This window comes from Electrona antarctica (assembly GCF_951216825.1).
Source record: "Electrona antarctica genome assembly, chromosome: 18".
In the NCBI taxonomy this organism is placed as follows: Eukaryota; Metazoa; Chordata; class Actinopteri; order Myctophiformes; family Myctophidae; genus Electrona; species Electrona antarctica.
In genome coordinates, this window is record NC_136799.1 from 22076535 (window position 1) to 22104333 (window position 27799).

General features: G+C 43.6%; 2 protein-coding genes and 1 long non-coding RNA gene across 5 annotated transcripts in view; 1 reads left to right on the forward strand and 2 right to left on the reverse strand.

The window, feature by feature from the left end:
- Positions 1–3737, reverse strand: part of dtnbb (dystrobrevin, beta b) — a gene marked incomplete at its 5' end in the record, with an annotated part of 39011 nt that extends 35274 nt beyond the window's left edge. Inside the window, 2 exons of the mRNA XM_079527149.1 lie at positions 42–122; positions 3671–3737. Coding sequence (XP_079383275.1) covers positions 42–122; positions 3671–3737 — 148 coding nt within the window. The remainder of the gene's footprint in view (positions 1–41; positions 123–3670) is intronic.
- Positions 1–17967, forward strand: part of LOC306941607 — a 99473-nt gene extending 81506 nt beyond the window's left edge. The window contains exon 3 of one of the 2 annotated variants that reach the window (XR_013792190.1): positions 17734–17967. This is a non-coding gene — a long non-coding RNA (uncharacterized lncRNA). Of the gene's footprint in view, positions 1–6425; positions 7840–17733 lie in introns of those variants that run through there. The other variant, XR_013792191.1, reaches the window with a different exon arrangement.
- On the reverse strand, positions 8127–27722 carry asxl2 (ASXL transcriptional regulator 2). Of its 2 annotated transcripts, XM_079527140.1 has the most exons (12): positions 27575–27722; positions 25418–25500; positions 24100–24208; positions 22241–22382; positions 18749–18867; positions 17688–17808; positions 17431–17577; positions 16241–16398; positions 15238–15334; positions 15010–15115; positions 13048–14062; positions 8127–12920 (listed from the first exon to the last, which is right to left on the reverse strand). In XM_079527140.1, exons 1-12 carry the CDS (start codon positions 27629–27631, stop codon positions 11073–11075), a joined length of 4002 nt encoding a protein of 1333 aa, XP_079383266.1. In that variant the 5' UTR covers positions 27632–27722; the 3' UTR covers positions 8127–11072. The 2 variants fall into 2 exon arrangements, with proteins under 2 accessions (XP_079383266.1, XP_079383267.1); XM_079527141.1 differs by lacking the exons at positions 22241–22382; positions 24100–24208; positions 25418–25500; positions 27575–27722 and adding an exon at positions 19121–19237.
- Between the last annotated feature and the right edge of the window lie 77 nt (positions 27723–27799).

Sequence of the window (27799 nt, forward strand, 5' to 3'; positions counted from 1 at the left end):
TGTAGGATAGCGTAGGATGGTTCAAACAAAGGTTTGCTTACGGTTGCATCTTTTCTGCACAAACCGCAGCTTACAGGCGGTCCTATAGGTTGACAATCTAATAACATCAAAGTTCTGGGCTCCTGTTGACATAAACAAGACACAGTTACAGATTTTTTGATCTCCTACAAAACGTTACATACTATCAGACTATCAGACAAACATTTTACTTCATATTATTCACAGTGAAGTCATTAAAGGACGACTTCACCATTTTCAACCTATATCCTACCTACTATAAATGCTCCACGTATACGTGGCTACAGTACGTGTGTACGTCTGTAATCCACGTAACTCGAGAACCGTTCGCCCCACCGATTTCAAATTTGACACAGACGTTCCACACCACCACAGGGAGTGCAGTGAGTCGTTGGTATACACCGTTGTCCAGAAACACCCCAAAAGGCTCTGGTCAGGCTCTGCCAGTGGACCTAATGAGCCTAAAAGTCCCCTCACCTGCACAATTCCCAGCCTCTGCCTCAGCCAATTGATTGCCTGGCAACCCCACACCTGCCATTTGATTACTTAACCAGTCCACTCTTCACAGTCAGTTTGCACTCTTCAGACACAGGCTGACAGACAGATACAGAGATCTCCATATGGGACACAGACAGACGGTTAAAACGGGTGCTATGCCTGCTCTCGCATGAAATGCAGACCAGCCTCTCAACTGTAGCCAGAATAAAAATAACGTTTTCGCTACTCACCAATACAAAGGCGGCTTGTGTTATTAGAAAGCCTACTTTCCGAAAATAAATATATTGTTGAAAAGAAAGCCTACTTTCCGCGGTGGACGCAATTTGACGCAATCCACCACACGTATAAAATGCAGTTGGCCAGAAAGGGAGGAAAAATCTTGTCTATGGGGTTTTCTCTTGGCAATATCGGTAGAAGCGCAGTGGGGTAACACGTTTTTCTTCAGGTGAAAAATTAATCCCTTTCTGGCCAAAAAGTACATTTTATATGTGTGGTGGGGGGCTCAGAGTGCGTCCACCAAGGAAAGTAGGCTTTCTAACAACACAAGCCACCTTTGTATTGGTGACTAGCGAGAGCAGGAAGACGAGAGTAGCATAGCTCTAATGAAGGCATGATTAGAGCTATGGACCAGAGCTATGCAGGTTCCCAACTTGCATCGTTCCCATTTAGGCCGGTGGCTGACGGGCACAGGTCTAGTTTGTATAATTGGTCCTCACTAATATTCATGATAAAATGGCACTTTTTTTGAGTGGTGCCTAACCGCTCCATTACGTAGCAATGTGTGTAGGTCCCTGTGTCTGGCCCTGTCCCTGGGTCTGTATGTCAGAGCACGGAAAGCTGCAACACGGTAACTCTGTCATTTCTCCACGGTTTTGGACGCGGGTGGCTTGACGGAACCGGGCCGCCCCCCTGGACGCGTTCCTGGGGGTCTGAATGTTGCGGGGACCCCCCCGGGGACCCACACACGGTACAGTTGCACCGCTCACTTCACACAGGTGTGATTTTTTTTCTACTCTGCCTGTGTCTCGCAGTTCAGAAACCTGTCTTCCAGTGACATCATCGCAGATTTCTTTAATGAAATAAAAGATTTGTATTAACACGAGAACAATGGCTTCCATTATTGTATTGTAACTTTTCGGGAAAATAAATAGGAATAGAAATAGTTTCTATTAGCTTGGATTCCCCATCGATGATGTCACTGGAAGAGGTTTCTGAACTGCCCACAGCCCTCCTATGAGACACAAATTTGTTTTTGCTATTTTATCATGTGATGACCAATTATATGAAGATAGTTTGAGTGGTGAAGTCATCCTTTAATTTCACTGAAAAGAAACCTTAATATAACCTAAAAAGTAATGACAAAGAAGGATTACACAAACACATTGATTTAATGCCATTCAACATGACAAATATTGGCTAGGGTATTGTGCGTGTGCGTGTGCGTGCGTGCGTGCGTGCGTGCGTGCGTGTACGCGTGTATTTGTGCATGTGCGTGTGCGTGTCTGTCCTGGGCATGACGTTAAACTGTTCCTTTGTAACTACTACCATGAATGTAGTGGGTGCAGATTTAAGATGCATTTGCAACCTCTGTGGACACTGTGCTTTAACACGATTGCAAGCCTGCATATACAAGAAGGACACTGCCTGGTGGCGCCTGCGTCATTGGCCGCTGCAGTTCATTGGAGCGATGTGTCTCTAGCAACCATAGAGTATATAAAAGGATAGAGACTGAACTGGCGCGAAGCTCCGCCCCCCCAGCTATTCATGTCAGTGGAAGTTGCTCAGTGGCGTTTTGAAGCACCCGGAAGACTGCCGGAAGTACCGTCTCAGAACGTCTACTTCCGCATTTGACCACCAAACTTTGGTGGTCAAATGCGGAAGTGCAACCGAGCGCTCAATGTTAAAGCCCAGCTGCACGGGTTTCCCGGTCATGAATCCACGGGTCCGCCTGTAGTCCCTCCTCCTACCACTAGGGCCCAGTGCTTCAACGTTGAATAGCCTCACTGGCCCCTTGCTAGCAACGCTAGAACTTCCTAACATTGAAGGCGGAAGTGACTACTGGCCAATCAGCGTGTCTTTTCCGGGACCTATCAATTCAATTCAAAGGAGCTTTATTGGCATGAGGAAACAAATGTGTATATTGCCAAAGCAAGTGCCGCTGGGACAGAGGGAGTCACGCCTCTGATTGGCCTACCGAACTTCCCCTTCTGTGACGCACGCGGAAGGTTGGCAAGCTTCCGCTCATGCTTCCACTATGCTTCACAAGGAATCTCGGGAAAGTTTTGCCTTCAACAGAGCCGAAGGACCTGGCCGGACCTGGCCTTCTAGCGCTGTGTCCGTCTGCTGTCAGAGTGGGTGGATTTTGGTAGCCTGGCTAATAAGCCAGACCGAATCAGCCGTCGGTCTGGAGAGGCTCAATTGTACACCCATTTCCTACACCAGAGAACTGGTGTGGCCAATCGGGACACGGTATGCAATATGGGCGGGCTTTGGTACAGTGACGTTCAATACTTGAGACCTTTTACTTACAGTAGCTTTGACCAATTGCGTCAAAGAGAAAATGTTTGAACCCGCCCCCCGGGAAACAAGATCCATGGACACAGCATCTCCAGACTCAAATACCACACGACAGTGTGATTTGAGTCTGGCTTATTAGCCAGGCTAGGATTTTGTGCCCATTTGATACGCCACGGAGAGCGATATGAAACCGGGCGGCAATGCAGGAGTGGACTGGAAACTTTGTTTCTTCGGGTGGTCCAGCCTGGAGGCTGGGACATGCCTCCAGGTTTTGGAGTTAGGATACACTACGCCTTGTGGTGATGGAATGCTGCGTGACATGACATGCTCGTTGTATCGTGACTGAGGACATATGCCTTGATTTTGTGGATGTAACTTTGCTGCACCTGAACTGTATGCAATTTCTTTTGTGCGGACATAAATACAGTACATTGTTAAAGTGTGTGTGTGTGTGTGTGTGTGTGTGTGAGTGTGTGCGTGCATTCATGCGTGCGTGCATGCGTGCGTGCTTGCGTGCGTGCGTGCATGCGTCAGAGCGTGCGTGCGTCAGAGGAAGAGACTAAGCGTGCATGTGATGTCCAGTCAGTAATGGAGTTGCATAAGCCCATGCTGTCTGAGGAGGGGAGGGTCCACTCACTCATTTCCATGAAGAGCTGTCTCTTCTCCACCATGGCTTTGCCTCGTTTGCTGCCCTCCTCGATCATTCTGTGGCACATCAAACAGGAGAGCATGCACCTTTTAAACCTAATTAATACTTTATCGTATGGCTATTGTTGACTGTTCAGCGAAAACTTTCAGTTAATGTTTCTGTACTGCAAAGTATAAAGTGAATTAGCCATTACTTGTGTTTTTAAGTTCAAGCTGTTAATTTAATTATCACTCAGAAATGTATAGTAGTGTATATAATGAAGGTACCAAACAAGTATCTCATACAGTGAGACTGTACACACCCGCACACAGTCACACGCACGCACGCACGCACAAACACACACACACACGCACACACTCACACTCTCACTCTCACACACACACACACACACACACACACACACACACACACACACACACACACACACACACACACACACACACACACACACACACACACACACACACACACACACACACATTAAAGTGTAAGTAGAAGTTGATTGTTATAGAGAGGTTTTATGTTATACTTTGTCAGGCCATATAGTTTTACCTGTCGCTGGCTGAATTTCAAGCAAAGTGAAGGTCTAAACGTCGACCCTACAGAGAGAAGTCATATTATCAAGACGTTAGTAATGGTTTCTTACTTTACTCCAAGAGGTAAACAATTCTTCTCTGACAGAACACACTTAGCTTTTTACTAAGCAATTAACACCCATTTTCATGTCCTTGTATAGGGCTTCTCAATTTGCACATTTGCTCCCCTCACCATGTAGTGTCTGTGTGTGAGTGCCCATGCTCTGTGTAAATGCTAATTCTCTATGACATTCCGCTTGGCAAAGACCACATCCTGTGGGCTAATGGTACTACTACTAACCAGGCCACAGAGGAACCACTCGATGATGGACAAGGAGGAGCACGTTAGGGCTGGCCAGTGAGGGATAAGACCCGGGTAGCACTGACAGCCGAGGCTAAGGGACTTAACGCCAAAGCATGTCTTAGTCACATGTTTGTTACACAGAATGCAGTCGTGGTCGTGGACCAACGAGGGTACTACTGAACAAACAGACAGGATGTGTGTGGATCACCAAAGCGAAGTAGCTGTGGTTAAGCTAACTCCAGGATATCAGCCGATAGACGTGATGCTGTTTTCTTTTCCTTGTGGTGAGACCACAGTTTCCTCTTTGTTCGAAACATTTCACTCTTTAGTGAGATTTTACGACAGCCCTCAGTCTGGTGATAAAGACTTCTTTTAGCTTTAAAAGAGGACTTGGGCTCATGGGACCACCAGGGATTCCTTGACCCACCAAAGGGGTGCGACCTTTTGCAGTTCAACAGCTACACTCGAGCATGGCAGTCACACTGCCACAGGACCAGGGGCTCATTTCCCCCCGGGCCCACCCATGCTAAAAATGTATGCAGTCATGTAAGGTGCTTTGGATGAATACATCCACCAAATAGAATATATACACTGTGTGAGACACACATGTGCAGCGTGCGCGCACATACATACATACATGCAAGCACGCACGCACGCACGCACGCACGCACGCACGCGCGCGCACACACAGAGTGTACGTGTACACACGTACATGCTACACATAAGTTCACTCTAAGAGTATGGAACCATTTGCACACACTTTTTTACTTTTCTCTCTTTTTTTTAAACTCTGAGTTAAATTAACATTTAGGATTTTATACAGTCTATATATACAAAAGTCAGCCCAATTCTGGCCTATATGTCTTAAGTTAATATCATCAGACAGAGGGAGGAAAGGGTAGAAAACATCAGCTGAGCAGTGGGAGACCTAATAGACACGTCAGCAAAATAACACACAATGGTTCATTGTAAACATCCAGCTATGAAGTGACTACAATAAACTCATGTAGGCAAACCACAGCCTTGTGTGGGAAGGCATTTGACGGCTAAACTGTGAACAGTCCATGAGGAGATAGATTATGGTGGTATAAAATCTATACCTTATTTGAGTTATTTGTGCAATGAAAAATAATTGGAGTACATTAAATGATGAGTAAAAGTAAGTTAAAGCCCTTGAGCCCTAAAGGGCTTGTAGGGGACATCTGAAAGACTGAGGACATTAAAACAAATACAAATAATACTTTGATTGATCAGTGATTAGGCTTCAGATATATAGCTCCTAAAACCGACCTAATAACGGCTATGCATATAACAGGTTCACGTGCCCATGTCCATCAGTGATCAGTCACGATAAAGGCCTGAGTCTTTGGATTCTTAAATCCATATAATAACACCCATTGTGAGCCTTTTTTTAAAAGACAAATGCAACATTTAAAATAAACACATTTGCACAATTATAGCCAATGTGGTCCCATGCAGTTACCTTTCCAGATGGAGTCTTTATTATTCATCATAGGTCCATAATAAATGTGCATTTTACTGTAACCGCACCTTCAGCTTTGAGGTAATGACAACATCCTTTGACGCGACTCCACATAAGCACTCGGCTACTGCAGTACCTTCGAACGACTCAAATATTTTCCTACTTCCTCAGTGTCCATAAACCTCAAATCTGACCGTGAGGAACACTATAAGCACTTGCATTTTTACTCTGGTAGCAACGGCACGAAAACGCGGCCATATTGATGATTTAACTCCCAATTTACCTTATTTCCGCAATGTGAATTGTGTGTCGTGATGCATTTCTGGATAACAAATACAGATAATTCTACATTCTGCTTTCTCAAATGATCTCTCTCCGAAGCTGGTCACCGAATAATTAAGAGGCATACTGGACAACTAGCCTTACCATGGGGAAGATCAAATCACGCAGGTTGCGTTAGACTGGAGAGCATCATCATCAGCATCAGATGAAGAGGATAAGTGGTCCAGGGTGAATAAGGAGGATATTTCCTCCATGATTCATCACTGCACACTCTCACCTTTGATGTATGCGCACGCTGGTCCGGCTGACGTTATTGCTGTCCGGGCGATGAGAAACGATCCGCACCATCCATCATCATCATCATCGCATTTCAAGTTCCTTTCCTGTTTCATTCGACTCGATCTTTGCAGAACTGCGGTTGTGTAGCAACGTAAAAATGTACGAGCGCCCCGCTCTGCTCAGCATCATCAACGACCCGACAGCAGAGGACAGCAAAGCAAAGCGCAAGCAGCCACGCGCACGGTACTGCCATGCGCGCGCGCGCACACACACACACACACACACACACACACACACACACACACACACACACACACACACACAGACACACACACAGACACACACACACACACACACACACACACACACACACACACACACACACACACACACACACACACACACACACACAGGCTATCAGTGTAGTAGATCCCACAGGCCGAAGGGACTCTCTCTTTCTCTCTGGGTTGCGCTGTGCCTGTGATTGGTTATGTGGTTGTTAGGCAACCGCTGTTTTAGTCAATATCTGCGGTTTAAACGCAGCACAGCTGAAAATAAATCAGCTGAAAATAAATTAGGCTACTGTCGTTATTGTGTCCGCATAATAAATAGACTATATATATCATGGCATGCTGTTCCATCTTAATTAATAGACCTACATCCATCAATTGTGAAATTGTCCACTTTCCCTTTCTTTTAATACATCATTACGTGGTTGCCTGACAACTAACTATCCAATCACTGCACAACGGTCCGGTCCGACTATGGGATCCAGATCCATAGCATATAATTCACGCATCATGCGTGCACGCACGGCGCACTATACAACTGCTATGACGTCACTTATTTCGCAGCAGTGGTTCTCAAACTTTTTCATGTCAAGCCACTGAAGACAGTCAAGGATTGGAAATTGTATTCATTATTATTTAGTATTAGTATTAGTATTTGGCAACAGAATTCCCCATCTGAAAATATTTTGTACCAGGGACCCCAGGGACCTCCCCCCCCAAATGTTTAAAATGTTTCAAAATATAGGTCTCCATTTTTCATATTTCTTTCAAGATCTTTAAAAAATTGAGGATCACGTGTCACAATGCTTTGTGACACGTGATCCTCTGAATTTTCAAATAGCCTGAATTTTCAAATAGCCGATAAGGCAATAGGCAAAACCGATTTTGATGCTTAACACATTTTGCTGCATGGGGACCACCTCTGGAACCCCCTCAAGAACCCATGGGGGTCCCCATTTGAGAACCACGTACTGTTCTATAGCACTTTCAAATATAGAGGGTATCATAGATATATATGAGCGTGACATCATCATCATACCTGGATGTTATGCGGGAATGCCATACTGAGTGGCAAAAACCTAACTTCTGGCCTTGACAGCCCATACAGACAAACAGAAAAGTCCTATTTGATTGCATTAAATTACTTTAAACAACATTAAATTCACTTTGTCACTCACTTTGCCACTCACTTTATGCATGCGCATATACCCTCTATTGCATTATACAATACATAAGCATGAAAACATACATAAGCTGTATCCTGTTTTTTCCTGAGCTGATCACACTTAAAATGATTCACATGGTCAAAATGTTTACTTCTCTGTTATTTATTTATAATAGCCTATATCTTTCAATAAAATGTTTACAAGTGCTGATTACTATATTACATTCACTGCATTTTAAAATGGAGACATTAAACGATGCAAAACAGCGAGAACAACAGACAGACATTCACAACTCATGACAAACGTGAGCATTTAAAACATTTCTAATTGCCTGTGACACTTTTCCCAGTGAACTTTGTGTATTGTGCACTTCTAGATGCGCGCGCGTGTGCGCGCACACACACACACACACACACACACACACACACACACACACACACACACACACAAACTAAAAGTCAATGATGAAAGAAGAGAGACAAATGGTTAATCGCTTTTTCAAGCCTCTCAAATATAAATATGTTAAGATGCAAGCTGCCCTGTGTGGTTGTGATTGTTTTTTTTCTTTCTTTTTTACAGTGCAATCCAGTCTGCAGCACAATTTTCATATCAGTAAATAAGCATTGTAATATCACATTATAAGACATTCAATCAAATTAGCCAAATTATAAGGCAAGGGTTAAATAAAATGTTACACATTTTATACTACCAAATATCAGTTCTCATTTCAAATGTCCATCCTCAGTATTGGGGGAACCATTAGGATTCTACAGCTCCACCTTAAATGCTTTTATATAGATGACATTATGCCTCGTTAAGAAACAAATGTACTAGCTATTACAATGGGTGTGACTCTGGATAAATGCTTAAACTATTTTGGTCAAATATACTTGTTTTCATTAGGACCATTTCCCTAAATAACATCACTACTAATTTCACATACAGTAGGCCTACTAGTTATTAAAACAGCAGCCAGTTTGAGGGCTACAAATATTAGATAATCTTCCCTCTGGAAAAATAGACAGATTCATTCAAAAACCTGGGCCATAAAGAATTAGAATATTGGGCAATTCAATTCATAAAAGTAGTTAATCTATTCATGATGGTCTGTGCACTAAATACAAATCACAGTATATTATTATAGTAAATACCCTGTTGATGTTTTTTTTTCTTTTTCTTTTTTCTTAAATTAGCAAATAGATTTGTATATTAAAATATATTACTTTGATTAACAAGTCAAAATGAAAAACATCTGATTATTTTGTCTGCTTAAGGTGACTGGTATATATTACCATTAAAATAATTGCTATAAAATGTAGGCCTAGGTTGCACCTCGGTGAGATTTCAAAATATTATTAATAATTCTTTGATTTGCCATCAGCACGGACAAACACTCTGCCTTGCTGTGTAATATTGTACCTCCATGATCTCGTATAGCTGAACTGTGCAATAATGAATTGTTCCATGATGTATAGCTCTTGCCATTTTATCAAAACTTGCCGTTCTTCTCTTTTCCACTGTATAAATCCTTTTGTCATATAAGATGGCTATGCTCAAGCAAGCTGTGCAGTGCAACATGAAGAAAATTAAGGTCTAAATCTAGGCAAATCTGAGCAAATATTTACATAGAAAATAAACAAACAAGCCCAAGAGCGATTATCTTCATTTTCTTCCCTTCCCTCGAGTGTCCTTTTTTTTTCCATTTGTCATTTTCTACCGTTTGTAACGGATAACATTTACTAGCTTTACAAACAGATAACAGATGAGAGTATACAGTACACATCATAGACAGCATATCTACACGTCTAGGCTTTTTGAGGAGGCCATAAGCGCTCACACAGTAGAAACCAACTTAGAACATGAGGAGGCCATAAGCGCTCACACAGTAGAAACCAACTTAGAACATGAGGAGGCCATAAGCGCTCACACAGTAGAAACCAACTTAGAACATGAGGAGGCCATAAGCGCTCACACAGTAGAAACCAACTTAGAACATGAGGCCATAAGCGCTCACACAGTAGAAACCAACTTAGAACATGAGGAGGCCATAAGCGCTCACACAGTAGAAACCAACTTAGAACATGACCGTGGCCATAAGCGCTCACACAGTAGAAACCAACTTAGAACATGAACATCTACACTGGCTCTCTTCCTCCTGTTTTCTTTTCTTCTTTTCATGACAAAATGTATTTTACATCATATGTGAGTGTTAAGTGCTGTACATTATTACTATGGTATATGTATGTAGGTGATTTTTCAAGTGCTTTCCCCTGTAACTGTTAGTAAAAACAAGGTGATGTGCAATCCTCATAACATTATTATTTTTTATAAAGTATCATTCAAAAGTATATATATATTTTAAATAATATCTCTTTTTAAAAGTATAGAATTTTTCTAGTTCTGAAATGTGTTCAGTACTAAATGTACAGTTTTATATAAAATAGTTACTTTTAAGTTGCACGTTCCCTGCCACTTGTACATAGATTCCAAATAGGAGATACTGTACAACCAATGATTATCATTAACGCCCTTTTTGTCTTTGAACAATCCCAACTTAGGCCCCACAATAAAAAGTGTCAGTCTAAAACACAACACAGTCATTATATTCTACAAAAATAGCAACATTCATTTTCCCTCCTTTTTAAAAACTACAAACATAAAAAAATATAGCACACTAATCCTATCTGAGTGCAAAAAATTGCCAGATTTGACATTTGTCACATATCTGAAAGACTACCGATTTGCATCAAACTGATCAACATTACTACCAAAATTGCACAAAACAAACCACTTTTCTCAGCTGTTGGGGGAACATAAGAACATCCAGTGTGAATTCCTGCCTTACTGATAGCAACCACATGCTGGTGTACGGCTACTGTCCCTCACGCTTGGTAAGGGACAGGATTTCAGGATTGTTTATCAATCAATCCTGAATGACGTATCTACTTTGTGCACGGATGCAATACAAACCAAATAGACCACGATAACCCACTATTATTATTACTTTCCTATCATCGTACCACTAAACACGAGACACAAAGTTTAGAGGGTCCGATGCAGTCATCATGGCAGAAAGCTCCGCACCCCTTGCACATGATCATGGCCTTTAGCCGACAGTAGCATTTAGATTGGACATCCTCTATGCCGGAGCCCTCCATGAATGACTGTTCCGGTGATGGCTCCCCCTGGTTACTGTGATCTAACGAGTGACCTGCAGGTATGGTAGTAACAGTCACTGAGAAGGACATCACGCTCCCGTGGACACCACCGTCACTAGCCCCTGACAGTGAGGCAGAGGTGCTGTGGTTCAAAGTGTGAGGTACTGACATGCTGATAGTGCCACCGTAGCACGGACCTACAGCAGGCTCCTGATTATCGAGCGTCCTCTGCGTTTGAAATACGGGCCGGCGCTGGTGACTGGGGTCCATTGCTATGTGGGGAGATACGAGATATGGCTGGGAATTCCCTTGATTACTATTGCTGGTTTCGAGGTGCCTCCGCTGGAACTGAGGAAAGGGACCGGCATCTTTGGCTCTCATGCTGTCGCTGTTATCGACATCGGCAGCACCATCCTCTGAAATGCAGCATACTGGCAGAGGCTCAGTCTTTACTCTAGAACACTGCGGAAAGCTTACTGATTCATCTGACTTTGTTGCAGAGTATCCATGCTGCTCCATCTTTACCCCAAAAGGAGGAGACAGACGTTTCCTGTCTGGCTCCTCATCCTTGGGTCCTCCCTCCTCTCCTTCTGCGTCTTCTCTCTTCAAGTTGGTCATAGTAGTGTTTGGAATGACAGACTGGTGCAACCTCTTGCTGCTCTCTGACCCTCGGCCATATGTAGACACATTGAGGAGGTAATGTCCCATCATAGCAGGTCTAGCTATCCCCTTACGACTCAGAAAGCCGACAGAGAACCTAGGCCTGTTCTCACGTTCCTCCACATGCCCCAGTTGGTTGACTGTGTACTGGATGGGCTGTGGAGGCACAATGACTCCATAAGGCTGGCTCTGTTGGGCTTTCCTCTGCATCAGAGCCTGTAGTATCTGATCCTGGGTCTCCTTATCAGGCAGTTCTCTTTGATGTCGCACATAGTCTTGGAAAACAGTGGATCGTCCTGTTACTGAGGGCTGGTGAGAGACCTGCTTTTCCGATTTGTGGTCCCATCCGGTGGTTGCATGCAATGTCTTTCCCTTATTACTAGATGGTAAGCCTGTTACCTTGACCTCCATCTTAGCCAATGGCTTTGGAAGGATCTGCTCCAGGGGAACCTCTTTGCCCTGCAGTAGCTGAGTGACAAGTGGGTTATTTGCAGGGATACAGTAGCTGGACCTTATGATTGATCCACTGGATAAAGGGCTATCTGGTCCCTTAACACCACACACAGAAAAGGGACCTGGTTGGACTGATGATGATTCTATAGCCTTTTGAACATTCTGGAGCCCTACATTTAAAGGACCAACTACTTGACCTTTCTGTTTTTCACCCTCAGTCCTGCGGAAGGTAGAGGCTTGAGACTGAAGCTCTGATGAGTGGGGAAGAGGTGTGATCGTCTGATTGCTGTTGGCTGGTAACCGAGTGCATGACTCTAATGATGTTGGGCTGGGGCTCAGCGATGTTTGTCCCTGCTCACTACTGCCTCCCCCTGGCCCAGGGCCTGGTACTGCACCTTTGCATCCGAACGTCCCAGCAGCTGCAGCCGCTGCTGCTCTCTGTGCTCGGGCAAGCTGAGCTTTGGCTTTGATGTCGGCGAGGGTACGGGCACCGGTGCGGCCAGGGCTGCTGAGGGGAGTGGGGAGTGGCGTCCTTGGCGAGACTGGACTTGGCGACAATGGGATGGGAAGAATTCGTGACACTGGAATCTACAGTTGGGAAAAGACAAATCATTTTATGAGCACATATCAATGAGAGTAAACACATCATACATGCATAATAATAACACATTATAATAACTTAATAAGGAATTTCAATTGACTAATATTTGTCTACCTTAAGTGGTGGAACTTTCTGGTTCGTTGTTGCAGTGGGTGTGGCAGGGCTTGGCATGGATGACGCTGAAGGAGACACAGAGGAAACCGAGGACACTGAAGAAACAGAGGACAAACGGGGCCTCTTCTCAGGTGTCAGTTCAACCTCCAAGTCGCTGGAAGATTTCCTTTTCAGTGGCTCTGCAGGGCCGGTGGCCACCAGGGTAATTGATGAAGACTCTTCACTCTCCTGCCGGTTAGGCTGTTCCACAGATCCTGGCAGGTCTTCCTTTGACTCACAAGTGGCCGTTGGTGGCACGATTTCCTTTACGGGAGACTGAGGGAGATCCTCCTCCCCTTTCACGCCCTCTTTGTGGTCCTTTACCTGCGGAATGACTTCTTCTGCATCCACTTCGGCAGGTCTCTCCACAGTGAGGGCTGTCATTGCGGGTGCTGGCACTGGACCAGGTCCAGGTGCTGGCACTGGACCAGGTCCAAGTGCTGGCACTGCCACTGGACCAGGGCCAGGTGCTGCCACTGGACCAGGTCCAAGTGCTGGCACTGGACCAGGTCCAGGTGCTGGCACTGGACCAGGTCCAGGTGCTGGCACTGGACCAGGTCCAGGTGCTGGCACTGCCACTGGACCAGGTCCGGGTGCTGGCACTGGACCAGGTCCAAGTGCTGGCACTGGACCAGGTCCAGGTGCTGGCACTGGACCAGGTCCAGGTGCCACGGATCTGGACAGCCTTCGATCCCCAATGAGCTGAGATCGCCGTGTCTTCATGGGCTCCATAGTTGGGGGGGCCGACTCTTTCAGGGAAGGCTGTGGCTTTGGGGGCTCCTGTGATAGTGACGATGCTGACTTCATGTCTCTACTAGAAGCAGCAGCATACTGTCTGCTATCCTTCGTGTCCTTGGGATTCTCCAGTGCTTGAGCAGCAGGTCCTGTATGACGGGCGGGAGACTGGGCCCTGGAAGGTTCTTGATTCAGATCAGCCTCCGTCAGCTCTTTAGATTCCTCATAGCTGAGCCCAGAACTACACACCAGAGAATGGGGAGGAGGAAGGAGTGTTAAAAGAGACAAAGGAATTCAAATGGTCAACAAATCACCGCTTTCTGTTCCAAGCAGGAACACAGTGACAGAAACAATTCTCTGGAAAGCAGAGAAGAAAATGTAATTTACTCGTGGGACATTTTCATTTAGAATACATTTGTTTCTCAAACATTGGATGTCTGTGTTAAATATGATTTTTTACTTTTATTTTATATTTATTTGTTCATGTTTTATTATTGTTCATGTTTTTGTGGGCAAATTTTCAGTTTCAGTTGATGCTCACTAATACATTATTGGATGAATTAGTTATAGTGCAAATATGTAAATAAAATTATGTCAAAATTTGACAACAAGATCCATGAAACAGTATTTGTAGTTAAACAAAACTAGACATACTCGGGGACCACACAAGTTGGGACTGATAAGTCATGAACGATACAAATTGGGAATGCATACTCCACCGGTTGTACCTGTGGGTAGTCGCTGTACCCGTTGCTAAAGTACCCACTCTGATATCTGTTACAACAGTACAAATAATGTTAGATATTACAATCAATGTATTATTTACGGTATATATAGGCACTGGCCTACTTGGGAATGATACAAGTTGGGAACGCATGCCCCACCTATTTATGAAATTCCTGTTGTACTTGTTGTGAGAGTACCCATTGTGAGAGTACCCAGTGTGGTACCCACTACCATATGAAATAATGAGATACAAGGATCCGTGAAGCTGTGAATAACTGCTGAGGTTGTGTTGATGACATACATAAATGGGAGACATACGAACCCGCAGACAGACAGATATAGAGATTTAGTGTGTTGCTTTGTAAAATAATGGACTTCTATTTGTGCACGCTATGACTATTGTCACAAAGCTCGGCCCATGATCTGTGAAGATGGGTTGGGTGATGTGTAAGAGTGACTTACTTTTCACCATAGTAGTTCTCAAAGAAGGCTTCTTTCCAGTGCTCCACTTTCTTCTCCTTTTCAATTTCTTGTCGCATTCTTAGCTGTAACTCTGGAGTGAACTCACCTGAAAAAACAAAGAGAAAATGTTTTACATTATACGTGCTGTTTCCACATCCCCTCTTGTGCGGGGTTCTTATAATGGACTTCGTAATGTAATAGTTTTTTCATGGATGCAGTCACACTGACCCTCAGCCAGCCTCTCCTTCCAAGACTGTGCAGCCGATGTGAAGAACTCGTTGTTCAGGGCTGAACCGGTGACCTTGAGGAGACCATCCATACATGCCTGGGGAGAAGAGGGGGTGGCCTGTATTAGGGTGTGTGAGATGGTTTGCCATGTATTAACCTTTAGAACCTTATCAGCCCTATTCTGGGGCCTGGGAAGGTTATAATAGGCAAATATTCTGTGAAAATGGGTGACCATTCAGCGAAAATAGAAGATCTACAAGCTCACACCATGTCATGATAGCCTATAGCTATCATCAACCAGATCAGCTGGTTTGGGGAAGATATTTGGTGTAGAGGGAAAAGGGTGGGGGTGGGGGGAGTGCAAACCACTGCAAGACCATGGTCCATAGTATAGAGGGTTTAACTTGTTTGGTGCCAGACTGAAATCTCAAATTATGCAATACATGTCTCCCTGGTATTCTCTTCGAATTCGGTGACAGATCTTATCTATCTATAAATGCACCACGTCTCTGTCTGTCTGTACGTACGTCTGTATGTGTGTACGGCTGTAATGCACGTAACTCGAGAATCGTTCGTCCCATCAACTTCAAATTCCACATCCCCACACGGCTGTAATGCATGTAACTCGAGAACCGTTCGCCCCACCGACACAAATTCGACACACACATTCCACACCCCCACAGGGAGTGCAGTGCCCAGTGTCGAGTCGGTCGGGCCCACGGTTGTCCAGAACCGCCACAAAAGGCCCGGGCTCTGCACCTGATAACCCCTATATCTCCATATATGGAGCTGGCCTGTTCTGACATTATTCTGACATCTGCATAGACTCCATATTTGGGTATGCCTGACAATGAACTCCATATAAGGTCATAAAAGGGACACAGATATAATAACTGGGTGGAGCATGCATTTACAACTTGCATCGTTCCAAGTAGGCCAGTGGCAATGGGCACCGCTCTAGTTATTTAAAAGAGCAACAAGGTTGCAGAAATGTTGGATCCACCTGATCAACCTCGGGTAGAAGTTTGAGCAGCCTCTGTTGACATTCTGTGGGCAGGACAGAGAAGGTATGCTTGTTGATGATCGCACGGAGGTTGGTGTTGACTAAGATGGAGTCTGGAGTTTCCACATCTATTTCACACTTGTTACGTTTCAGCTGCCCTGGAAAACAAACCAAGGAAGGGATATAAACATTGGCTTAATATACATAATTTTCGATTTATTAATCTCTCAAGACAGATTCAGATCTCCGCAGCTTCATCTTTCGGCAACTCCTGCTACAACTTGTAGAGTTATTTATGTTAGGAATGTAAACAAAGACATGAGCGACCGGAAGTGGAGCGCTAAAGGATAGTGACCGGCCGACATCCAGTCTCTACAAGTGGAAGCGGGCGGTGCCCCCAGAGGCCAATTCAAAGGGATTTTCCCCTTTTTGTCTCCACCAGGCCGAAGGCATGGGGAGAGAGTATGTTTTGCACTCCATCCGTGTGTGTGTGTGTGTGTGTTTGTGCGTGTGTCTGTCTGTCCGTCCGTCCGTCCGTCTGTCCGCCCGTCTGTCCGTTACCAGCTAATCTCCGGCACGTTAACTCGGTCGATGCCACATTTTGCACACACACTCCCTGGATGCCAACGATGAACCTCTGCCCCAAATCTTCCAGAACGGCCTGTTATAGTGCCACCAGGAGGCCGACTTTTGAAAAACGCATCTTTGGATATTAGTCCTCCAGATTTTGTCCAAAAATCCCGCAAATCGGTACACACTATCTCTATAGTCATGTGTTCAAGACGTATCTGTCCGATATTTCAGATTCCATCCTAATTGGCTAACATTGGCTTTCAAAGTTTGCAGGATTGGCCCGTTTTGAACAAAGACCCTCAAATCATGAACGGAGCGTGCAATTTTTCTGAAATCTTTCACAGACTTTCCTACTTGGCTGAGGAATATATCCCACCCTTTTCACATTGGCCTGTTATAGCGCCATCAACAGGTGGATTTTTGCAAAACACATCTTTGGAACAAATGCCTCAAATCATCCAATTGCCATCCATGCGTAAGAAGAAATGGCACCCTTTTCACATTGGCCTATTATAGCGCCACCAGGAGGCCACAACCTGACCTGCCCTGGTGGAGACCTGTGCCCCGAGTGTTTCATACTGGATAATTTAATATAACTGCCTGACATTTGTACTCACGTGCATTGAGACGACTGGACCTCTGGGCTATCTTCCTGGTTGCAGCCGTGTGGCATGGTTCTGTTTTGACAGAGGAAGAGGAACTGGAGGACGAGTTCTGAGGGCTGGCAGGACAGCGATCTGACTGTTTCAGTTCCCATAGTGATGCTGCCAATCATAAAAGTTTTTTTTTTAATGATGAAACACTACATTGCCAAGCTAAACTAAATATGCTGGGTGTGTTGGGGCTGGTTTAAACTTAAATATTTACCACTTACTAGTCTTTGTAGTAATGTTTTCAGTCATATCTTTAACCGTCTTCAGGAGCAGTCTGGGGCTGGAGGTAGTAGCCATTCCACCCTGCCTACGCTGGTTCCTCTGTTGCTGCTGCTTCAAGGCCTAAAACAAGCAAAAGAAAAAAAGACAATGACAAAAACACAAAATGATACGAAAGCACGATAAGAAATGTTCAAAACAAGTCTGTGTGAAAATGACAGCGACTCCTTCAGTCTGTTGCTGTAAATAAGAATGTATTCTTAGTCTGCTTGCCTGCTTGAATAACAGTTTAAAATGGTGTTCCAATGAAATGTGTTGCATAACTTGTGATCACAAATTATGATATAAAGATAACCAACATATTCCAGAACAATTGATGACATGCTTTTGCTTGCTTTTCAAATGATTGAAACGTGTAAGAAATGACTAATAACAAATAAATACAAAAAAGGGGTGGGGGCATAATACCTCTCCACAATACCTCACATTTTAGCCAAATCTTCATCTTATTAGGGTTTCAATGGCCTAATAAACCAAAGCTCTTTAGCTGAACATTTCCACAAGAGTGCAGATGGAGTGAATTACAATCTGTGCAATCAAGTGAAATCTAATTACATGCAACACAAAAGGCATGAGTCAGCCAATAGGAAAGTGTTGAAGGGGTGGATTATGAGAACATTAATAAAACCAGCTATAAGCACTTTTTCCCCTGACACCCCATTGTTTTTAAATAACCAGCACAAGATGTCTAAGTAACACACTGGGAATTGAGCATAACAAGCATAACGAGTGCTGTGTGAAAACCTAGAAGCAAAAGTATGTGCTCACGCATTTGGTGAAAATGTACTGCAGCAAAGAACGTCAAATTCAAGGCAACCTTGTTTTGATATTCCAGATGAACAAGGATTACAGGGAAAAGAACAACTAATATGAATTGTGGCATGTTGCTATTCAAAACCATCCTTTTTCAGACCACAAAAGAAACCAACAGACTGTCTGCAAGATACTATAATGGTGCTGCAACAGTGCATTGTTAGTAATTGTAGAAAATAAAGACATATACCTGCTTCAGGGCTTTCTTGCTGTGTTTCTGAGAAGGAGAGATGAGCTTGCTGGCAGGGACAGAGGGTGACGAGCAGCGAGGCTGTGGAGACGAGGGCTGCGACTGCAGCTTGGAGGGGACTAAGAAAACAAAAAGCGCAAAGTAGATGTTACAAAATACACACCCTGAGGGAGCCAGTGACTTATCATGCAGCACCATTGTTTTGATGAAAGTTAAAACCATTAAGATACAAAAATAGGCATATGGCATTACTATTCAAGAATAACTGATTATTAAAATCAAAATGGCCTAAAAGCCTCACGGCACAGAAGACTCGGGACAACTTCTCTGCCATTTCCTCATCTCTCACAGATGTGCAAAGTTTCCACATACCGTAGCAGAGCTGCTGTCTTTTAGGTGTTTCTCTTAGCATTTGACCTCTTGGCTCTTTGCATAGATTATCTCACAAATAAATAGAGTCAAGAGTCATTCTCCCACCCCGTCTGTGCCAAGGTTATTTGCTCACCAGTTTCTAACATGCATAATGAGGAAGTGGTCACGGGTCAAACTGAGAAAATACTGTTTCCTGTTTCAACACTCAGAGCAGTAATGAGAGCCAATAACAGCGTGCTATACTTGGGCAAAAAGGTCTTCTACTGAAGCTCCTCTACAATCAAACAATAATCCGGTGCAGTTAAGCTAACAAAGTGGTTTGAAACAATATGCACAGCAGACACAAGAATAATAGAAGCCAAAGAACCTTGACGAATAACCACAAACTATGCTGTTGGCAATAAATAGATTACTTTTATTGACACATAAAATATTATAGATTATATACCGTATTAACTGTCTCCATGCCACATGACGCCTCCCCCTTATATCAAATCAAACAAAACATCTACGTGAATGAATACCGGTATGTCTATTGCTTATAGGCTATATCTTACAATGTATATCACCACTTCCCCAGTATAGCCAACTTGGGTCAACTTGGGTCTTCTCACAACGATGTTTCCATTTTCCTATTTGGTTCTACAATTGTACAACACCTACAGGGGTAGCAGTACAGTTCTGGAAGGGTAATAACGGTAACAGGTACGGTCACCCCTTTTCCATCTCGCCCCACTACTCTACCTAGCTGTAAATAACAAACATAATTCATGTTGGTGATTATATAAAAGGTATTATCATATTAATTTATAATTGTTGAGTTCACGCTGTATATCCATGGACATAATAATAGCATGATGATGCAATTACGGTACAAAACATGGGCTACATGGAAGAAATGTGTTTAATAAAACTAAATGGATTGTTTACACAGCACTGAAAGAAAGCAGTCACCGTCTGTCTCATGTTATTCTTTCTTGCTTTAGAGTACAGAGATCGACTACTATACAATCAAATACATTTGAAGAGATATGCCAAGGAAGTGATTCTCAACCTGTTTAATTTCAAGGACCCCCCCGTTTGAAATGCATTAGTCTACGGACCCCCATTTAATGGCATTTCTATCTTTGGGACCCCCAATTTATATTGTAAAATCTATGTTAATTTAACTCTGAGAGTTACAGACCCATAAGGGTCCATTTGGTTCCAAGCTATCATTTAGCTGGGGACGCCCTGAAACTCCCTCAAGGACTTTGGGAACCACTGGTCTATATAGACTCTATGCTCTCTCCACAACTACCATTATGGCAGGCGCGGAACTACCGGGGGGAGGGGGGTGTAGTTTCCCCCCGGCCCGTGACTCCAGGGGGGCCGGGCCGGGCCCCCCTGGAGAGCTATACAAGTATAGCTCTTATTTTGAAGAGGAAGAAGAAGTCTGTTTCGGTTGTAGCCTACTTCCATGACAGACAGTTGTTTTTCCAGATCATAATATTGCCGGGAGGGAGGGACTGACAGACTGTAGGGGCTCCACCGGGCGCGTCAGCGTCGCGTCTCCGACACCGTCAGGGAATGTTCCCTTTTTAATCAATGAAGGGTGGCTCCACTGCCCGCGTTGCGTTGCGTTGCGTGACTGCATTAAAATTGCCCCGGTTCGTTTTTTTACGCACGTGACGGAGACGCAACGCGTCCGGTGGAGCCCCGGCGTAAGTGATGGTGGTGGTGGAATGCTTTTAGCCAAAGTTTATATTACCATATGAAAGCCATGATGCTGCGCATCTTTGACTTAAACAATGTGTACACACTTTGGAATATACGTTAAACATGGTGGAAGTGGATCCTATCGAGCTACTGGGGGCGACTGTGGCTCAAAAGGTAGAGCAGGTCGTCCAATGATCCATGGGTCAGCAGTTCGAATCCCGGCTCCTCCTGTCTACATGTCGAAGTGTCCTTGGGCAAGACACTGAACCCCAAATTGCTCCCGATGTGCTGGTACTTGGTACCTTGCATGGCTTCCGCCGCAATCGGTGTATGAATGTGTGTGTGAATGGGTGAATGTAATGCACAATCTATGTAAAGCGCCTTGGATAAAGGCGCTATATAAATGCACCATTTACTGCGGTGGTAGCCAGCATTAGGTGAGTAATGAATTCATTGTAAAAGTATCACGCTGACGCTGGTAAAATCAGCAGCAGCAACTGCCCAAAACATTAGCAGGTAGGCAGGCAGGCTACAGTAGGCCTACAGTACTGTCACTGCCTGCAAGGATGTACTTGGAACTGTTGGCCGCTGTGCCATATTCATTTTAGTTCAGAAGTGGGTCCACTTTTACCTGCGAGCTCTGCGGTCTGGTGAGCACGATTTGTAGCTTAATTGTCTGACACCTTAATCAAGTTGAGAGAGCAACTCATCTGCAGTTGTTGGGATATGTTTGTTTAAAAGTGATGTTACGCGACGTCAAGCGTCACCGCCGATATATGGCATTGGGGAGGGGGGGGGGGGGGCTTTGGGAGTCAGGTTCTTCGGGGCCCTTTTGTGCGGTCACCTCCCCGGCCCGGGTTGTTCCGCCAGTGCATTATGGTGTCATTAACTTCCTAAATGGGAATGTGTGTGACTATTGTGAGTGTCAAGGATGTTGCAGGTGTACTCAGTGACCCTATCCTGGTAAAATAAAGAAATGCAACCAGAATTGTTCTAGGAAAGGAAAAAAAAACATACTAAACTGAATACTGAATTGAATACTGAATACCAAATATACTGAATACTTGAGTAATGAGTAATCCCAAATTGCTTTTGTCAAACGGTGCACACCGGTCAGAGTGCGTGCGTATATATTGAGGTATCTCACACACAGTATTTCATTGGTATTTTCTACAAGAATATTGGGAGGAAATAAAAATACACACACACACACACACACACACACACACACACACACACACACACACACACACACACACACACACACACACACACACACACACACACACACACACACACAATATTATTATCTATGGTGAAATCTACTAACAAAATCTGTTACATCTTCAAATCTTGTACATAAAGTCAAGACTAATGCTATAATGAATGAGTTCTGAACTTCTTGGCTAATGTGCACTGTACCTCTCCGCCTCCACCTTCCCCTTCTGCCCTCTGGTGCAGTGGAATTGCTGTTGTATTCTGTGCTTCGGGAATCAGAGAGATTGTCGCTGCTGTCTTCAGAGCCTTCTTCAGACAGCTCTTTGGCCACATCTGAGGCGTCCGTCTACAACAAATGGCAGGCATATATTAATTACCTGTATGTTACAGGTGTGTGTGTGACTGTGTGTGTGTGTGTGTGTGTGTGTACTTGCGCACGTGAATATGTGCTTGTGTATGAAAAATGGTTGTTACTTATCTTTTAAGTGCTGTAATGACCATGCACTTACACCCTATTTAGCATTGTTGTGCCACCAGTCATTTTTAAGAGCACTTTATTATTTTCTTCATTATTATTTTTGGAGGGCTGCCAAAGTGGCTGGTACAGTAGGAAAACTGACCAGCCACAGACAAAATGTACCACCCGTTGGCTGGTGTTTTATTCTGCTCGTAGAGAATTGAATTTACTTCTGTGAAGAGCTGTTTACAGTTTACACTGTACACCAACCAAGTCAGCTTCCTAGTATATGCAAATGTATCTGCCAATAAAGGTGTTTCTGATTCTGATTCAAAGCTGTCTAAAGGCCTGGACAGAGTCCGTTTTGTTCCTTGCGTGGGGGAGTCAAACGGACACAAAAAACGCAAGCTTATTTTATACATAGTCGCTCCGTCGCTTACGTCGTCTTACGTCGGTCTATTATAATCTTTAATGTGCAAGCATCTACTCGCCCACTAGATGGCAGCTGTGACATCTAGACATAGACCTAGACATAGACCCCTGCAGTTGGTCTATTTTATTACATGCGAATGCGATGCGTCAAATACTTTATTTTGAAGTGGTGCAACCACTTCCTTAAGTGACTATGTGTGTGGCTGGGTGGGTGGCTGGCTGGGTGGGTGCGTCTGAGCACGAAAACAGCATGGTTGTTTTTCACCACCTGTGCGCAACCTAACACACACACAAACACACGCACATATTAACAGTATATATGGTGATTTCGGGTGTGCCAGTACAGTACAGTGAAGGGTACAGTAGAGGGACCCCCACACGGTAACTCTGTCATTTCTCAACCGTTTCGGACGCGGGGCGGCTCGCCGGAATCGGGCCGGCACCCTGGGTGCGTTCCTGTGGGTCTGGAACTCCCCCCCCCCCCCCTCCGGGGACCCCACCACTTACTTCACACAGGTGTGATTTTTTGTTATGAGTTGAGATGTAGTTATAACTGTATATAATGAGTTTTACACTATATCATCAATCGAAGTAGGCTATATACCACTGCCGATCCACAAGCTCACACCACGACGCTTGCAAGCTTGAAACTTGTTTATTTATTCTAATTAAATTGACCCAGTTTTGCGTATTTTGCTAGTGACGTAATCAATTAATCATTGCGTTCACATGGGCAGATTGCAGTCTACCATTCATTGTCAAAGGAAGCCGCTAGTGGATGATCATCAGCAACGGAAAACACGGTTTGTTGGTCGCGTCTGTAAACGGTCAAATTGTCACCAAATGGAAGCATAGGATTAGGAGACACACACACTCTCTCCGCTGTAATTCCGCAGAGTTGTCGGAAGTGTCGTCCTCTTTCAAGAGGGGTCGAGCAGAGAAGGAAAAGCCTTCTTGCTCTCTGCTGCCTCCAGGTGCAGGGTGTCCTCGACGCAAGGTATGCAACGCAAGCAATATGGTTAGGTTGGCTTGGGATCAGATCTCAACCCGACGGAACGAGACAGATCACGTAACTGACGCGACGCAAGGGAGAAAATTATCTCACCCTCCGTTGCGTATGTATTTTTGCGTCGATTACGATCGACTCTGCAAGGCACTTTAGTGTCAGGCTAACCTTCAAGGTGTAGACTCCCATTCGGCCAGGAACTTTGTAGAATAATCCCTCTTCCCCACGGGAGTTTGTGTGTAGCATTGCATTGAGACATGCCAATGGGGAGGTTCCACTAGATCATAAAAGAGAAAGGCAAATTAAACATCTGTTTCACCGTTAAGAAAGACTGCATGGGTGCTGTAAGGAAAGAAACCTGTTCTGGTATCTGGGTGGGAAAAGCTATCATGCATTAAGAGGAATGGGCAAACATCACTTCCAACTCAAATTCATATCTGTGTCACTGGAAGGCATTTTAATTTTTTGCTAGATAAAGAATCAAATGCATAAACTTGGTTGATCTAAGCATTACAGCAATCTGCAATTAATTAATTAAGCCAAATGTATGCATTGTTGGCAAAAACATGTCATGTGACCTGTAGCTTGACAAGAATTAATAGCTATATTTTTCACTTTTTCAGTTAAAAAGTCATTTTGTAACTGAAAAGTAATTTCAGTTATGTCGCCTGGCATTTTTTCACTTAAGCATAAATTGAGCGTTAAGACTGCCATGATATGCTGTAAAACTGTTGCATAAAAACAAATACAATTTAGATTTTCAGGCTGAGCAGTTGTATCTTTCCATAGGAAAACAAACACACAAAACATTATATGTTAATGTTTAATTATTGTGAACAATATTTCTTTATGACTGATAAGGAACACAATTACTCCTGCTACTTCACTGTTCACTAGCAGGGTGCTTAGAGATATTGGCTAAAGTTGGCTAAAATTTGATTCAGTATTTTCTGATTTATTCAGTTCATTTAACATTTTTGACAGCTTATTTTTATTAAAAGCAATCACTAAAGGTCCATAAGACGATGCAAATGTAACTTGCTTCTAGATAGAAACCAATTTATTTTTATGCAACAGCTGAATTCAGATGTGTTTAGCAAATTTGAATAAAGGTTGGGCTCAGTCATGGTCTAGTTACACAACGAAACAAAACTGAACGAAAGACCTGTTATTGTTAATAACATGCACAGGATAAGACAAAACAAAATGGCATTACAGTGAGTTGGTTAAAGGGTAAAGTTGGTGGGCAGGTGGGGGATGGGGTCTAGCTTTTATCTTACCTTCTGGATGAGAACAGTGACAATGAAACAAAAAGAAATTATATAATTAGAATTTGAGTGAAATAATCACCACTATGTAAGGAAATTACATGACATGAGAAAGGAGAAAGACGCACTGCTTCTTATGATGCTATGGACCCAGTATGAACAACATTTGCCATGATTAGACTACTGCCAGAAATAAAGGAACTAGAATTATTCTTTACCTAATTTCTTTAAGCCTTTCTCTTTGGATGACCTGCAGGATCTCTTTATGGCTCATGGGCGTGTTTGGATACTTCTCCAAAACCTGAAAGAATGAAACATACTGTTTTAAGGACCTCAAAATTACAATGATGCAAATACAGTTTGACTATGCTGTGCAGCATAAACTAATATAATTCTATGTAATACACACCTTTATGGAGTAGTAACTACAGTAGCTATATAAAACAAAATCATTTAAATATAACGTTTGTTAGCCTATGGGTTGCAACATGTCAGTTTTCAAAATCTGAGGAGTTTGTGAAGTTATAAGTGCTGCATTAATACGGCAGTACTATTTAACTTTTTTAATGAATACATTTTAATTTTGTCCAATCTGTATGGTAGAGTATGTTAATGCAATATAACTACAATTGGTGTGGTTGACAGCTTGGAGCTGGGGAATCCACTGAAATCTAATCTTTGAGCTAACAGCGGTTTGAAATAACATCTGTGGTAATGAATTCCCTTGCCTCTGGGATCATTGCACAGTATTGAAAATGCCCACAATAACAAATAAAAGATACATGCATGATGCATACATGCTTCCTTAATGAATAAAGGTGTGCTTTTCTACTGTTATATCATGACCCCCCCCACCCTAGTGGACAAGTTCAGTAGTACAGTAAATTATTCTGGTGGTGGAAAGCACTGAATCTAGGCAAATGTATTTGGGAGGGATGTCATTTATTGGAAATATTATCATGTTTGTAACCTACTGCTAGCTACCTTGATATTCTGCAGAGGGTCAGTGATATACTGAGAGTCTGACCTTCCATCGCTGTGAGAGGATGCATAGAATGACAGATGTGTTTTGACAGTAGTCTCAACGGTTAAATTCTAATACTTCATTGCATGTCAAATGTCATATTTTCACCAAATGGTAAGGCTCGTTTGAGGTGCTTTGCTACTAAGAAGTTTGATAACGTGGTAGTATGAGTTTGATGAATACCCAGGCCAAGACCACAATGGCAACAACAACAACCCATAAGGCTTGTTGCGTTATCCCTTTAACAATCATTGTAAAATCGTGCCACTGTACCGTTTACAAACTGTTAATAAAGTATTCAATCAATCAAAATAAAACAAATGACCGCATGATGCCACCGCAGAATCACAATTTTTCACAAACTTGAACATTTCTCGCGTTAGTTTTATTGTCTATCTGACATCTGCATACGAGTTGTGTCAACAGTCATCCAACCCAGCTGTATTGAAACTCCTGAAGGTTTTAAAGCATGGCCTAGAGGTAAACAATAATCGCAGTGTTTGTAATCACAAAAGCAACATAGTTAAATTAATTTGTGTGATTATTAAATTATGTGTTTATGTTATATCTTGATACGTTAGCATGTTGAGATTAGCTAGGTCAGCCAGAAGCTAGTGGGCTGCTAACTGGCTAGCACAGCTAGCTTAGTTAGGGCGCAACACTTTGACGTGTTGTTTACTAAGGAGGATTTACTTTAGCTCACTTCAAAATGTGAGACATGTCTGTCACGCGCGCTAAACTGTGTTATAACACTATGTGGACTACGAACACGCACGGGTTTGGGTGCAAATACAAAAATAAAACACTTTTGTTGGTCTTTAAGGCTGGATACAACACATTATCTTTTTTTTTTTCTTCTTTTTTTTTAAGCTTAATATGGACGTCGCACGAGCGTGTCTCGCGACAAAAATGACGCGAAGACTCGCGTCTACACTTTTTTTCCTTCCCCCACCCCAGTCCCAGTTTGAATCATTTTTATCGAGCGACATGGTCGAGCAACGAACACTCGAACAGCCGTGACCGCGGTGGAACGTCCAAACGTCCAGACCAGGAGGATCCCCGTCCACACTGACACTCCACTCCAATCCACACACAGGCCTCGTCGCCGTGGACGCAGCATTCAAACCTATTTGTATTCGTCGTAGATTGGTGTCGCTCGCTCGCCGACAAGAGCCGATCGGCAAGCTCACAACGCGTCGTGTGAACTTGCAGGCCGGCACTTGTCGGCGAGCGACACCATCGTACGACAAGTCGGCGGCGGGTCATGAACTCATAAACACAGTTGTACAAGTGGAAGAGCTGCAAAGGATCACAAACACACGGGCCGATTAAAAAAAACCGGTACGAATACCGTCTTGGCTGCTTCTGCCCACGTCCTCCCCTTCTTTTTCTTCTGCCTCTCCCTCATCGTCGCCGTCTTGTGCGGAGTATTTAGTGTTATACGTGTCCGTTTCTGTTGAAATGTTGCTTTAGTTACCGCGTAAGCTCCTCTCCGTCTGCCATGTTGGACTTTACTGTAAAGAGCGTGTCATGTGACTCCGATAGAGACGTCATCTTACTGTATGGCTGCTGTCAT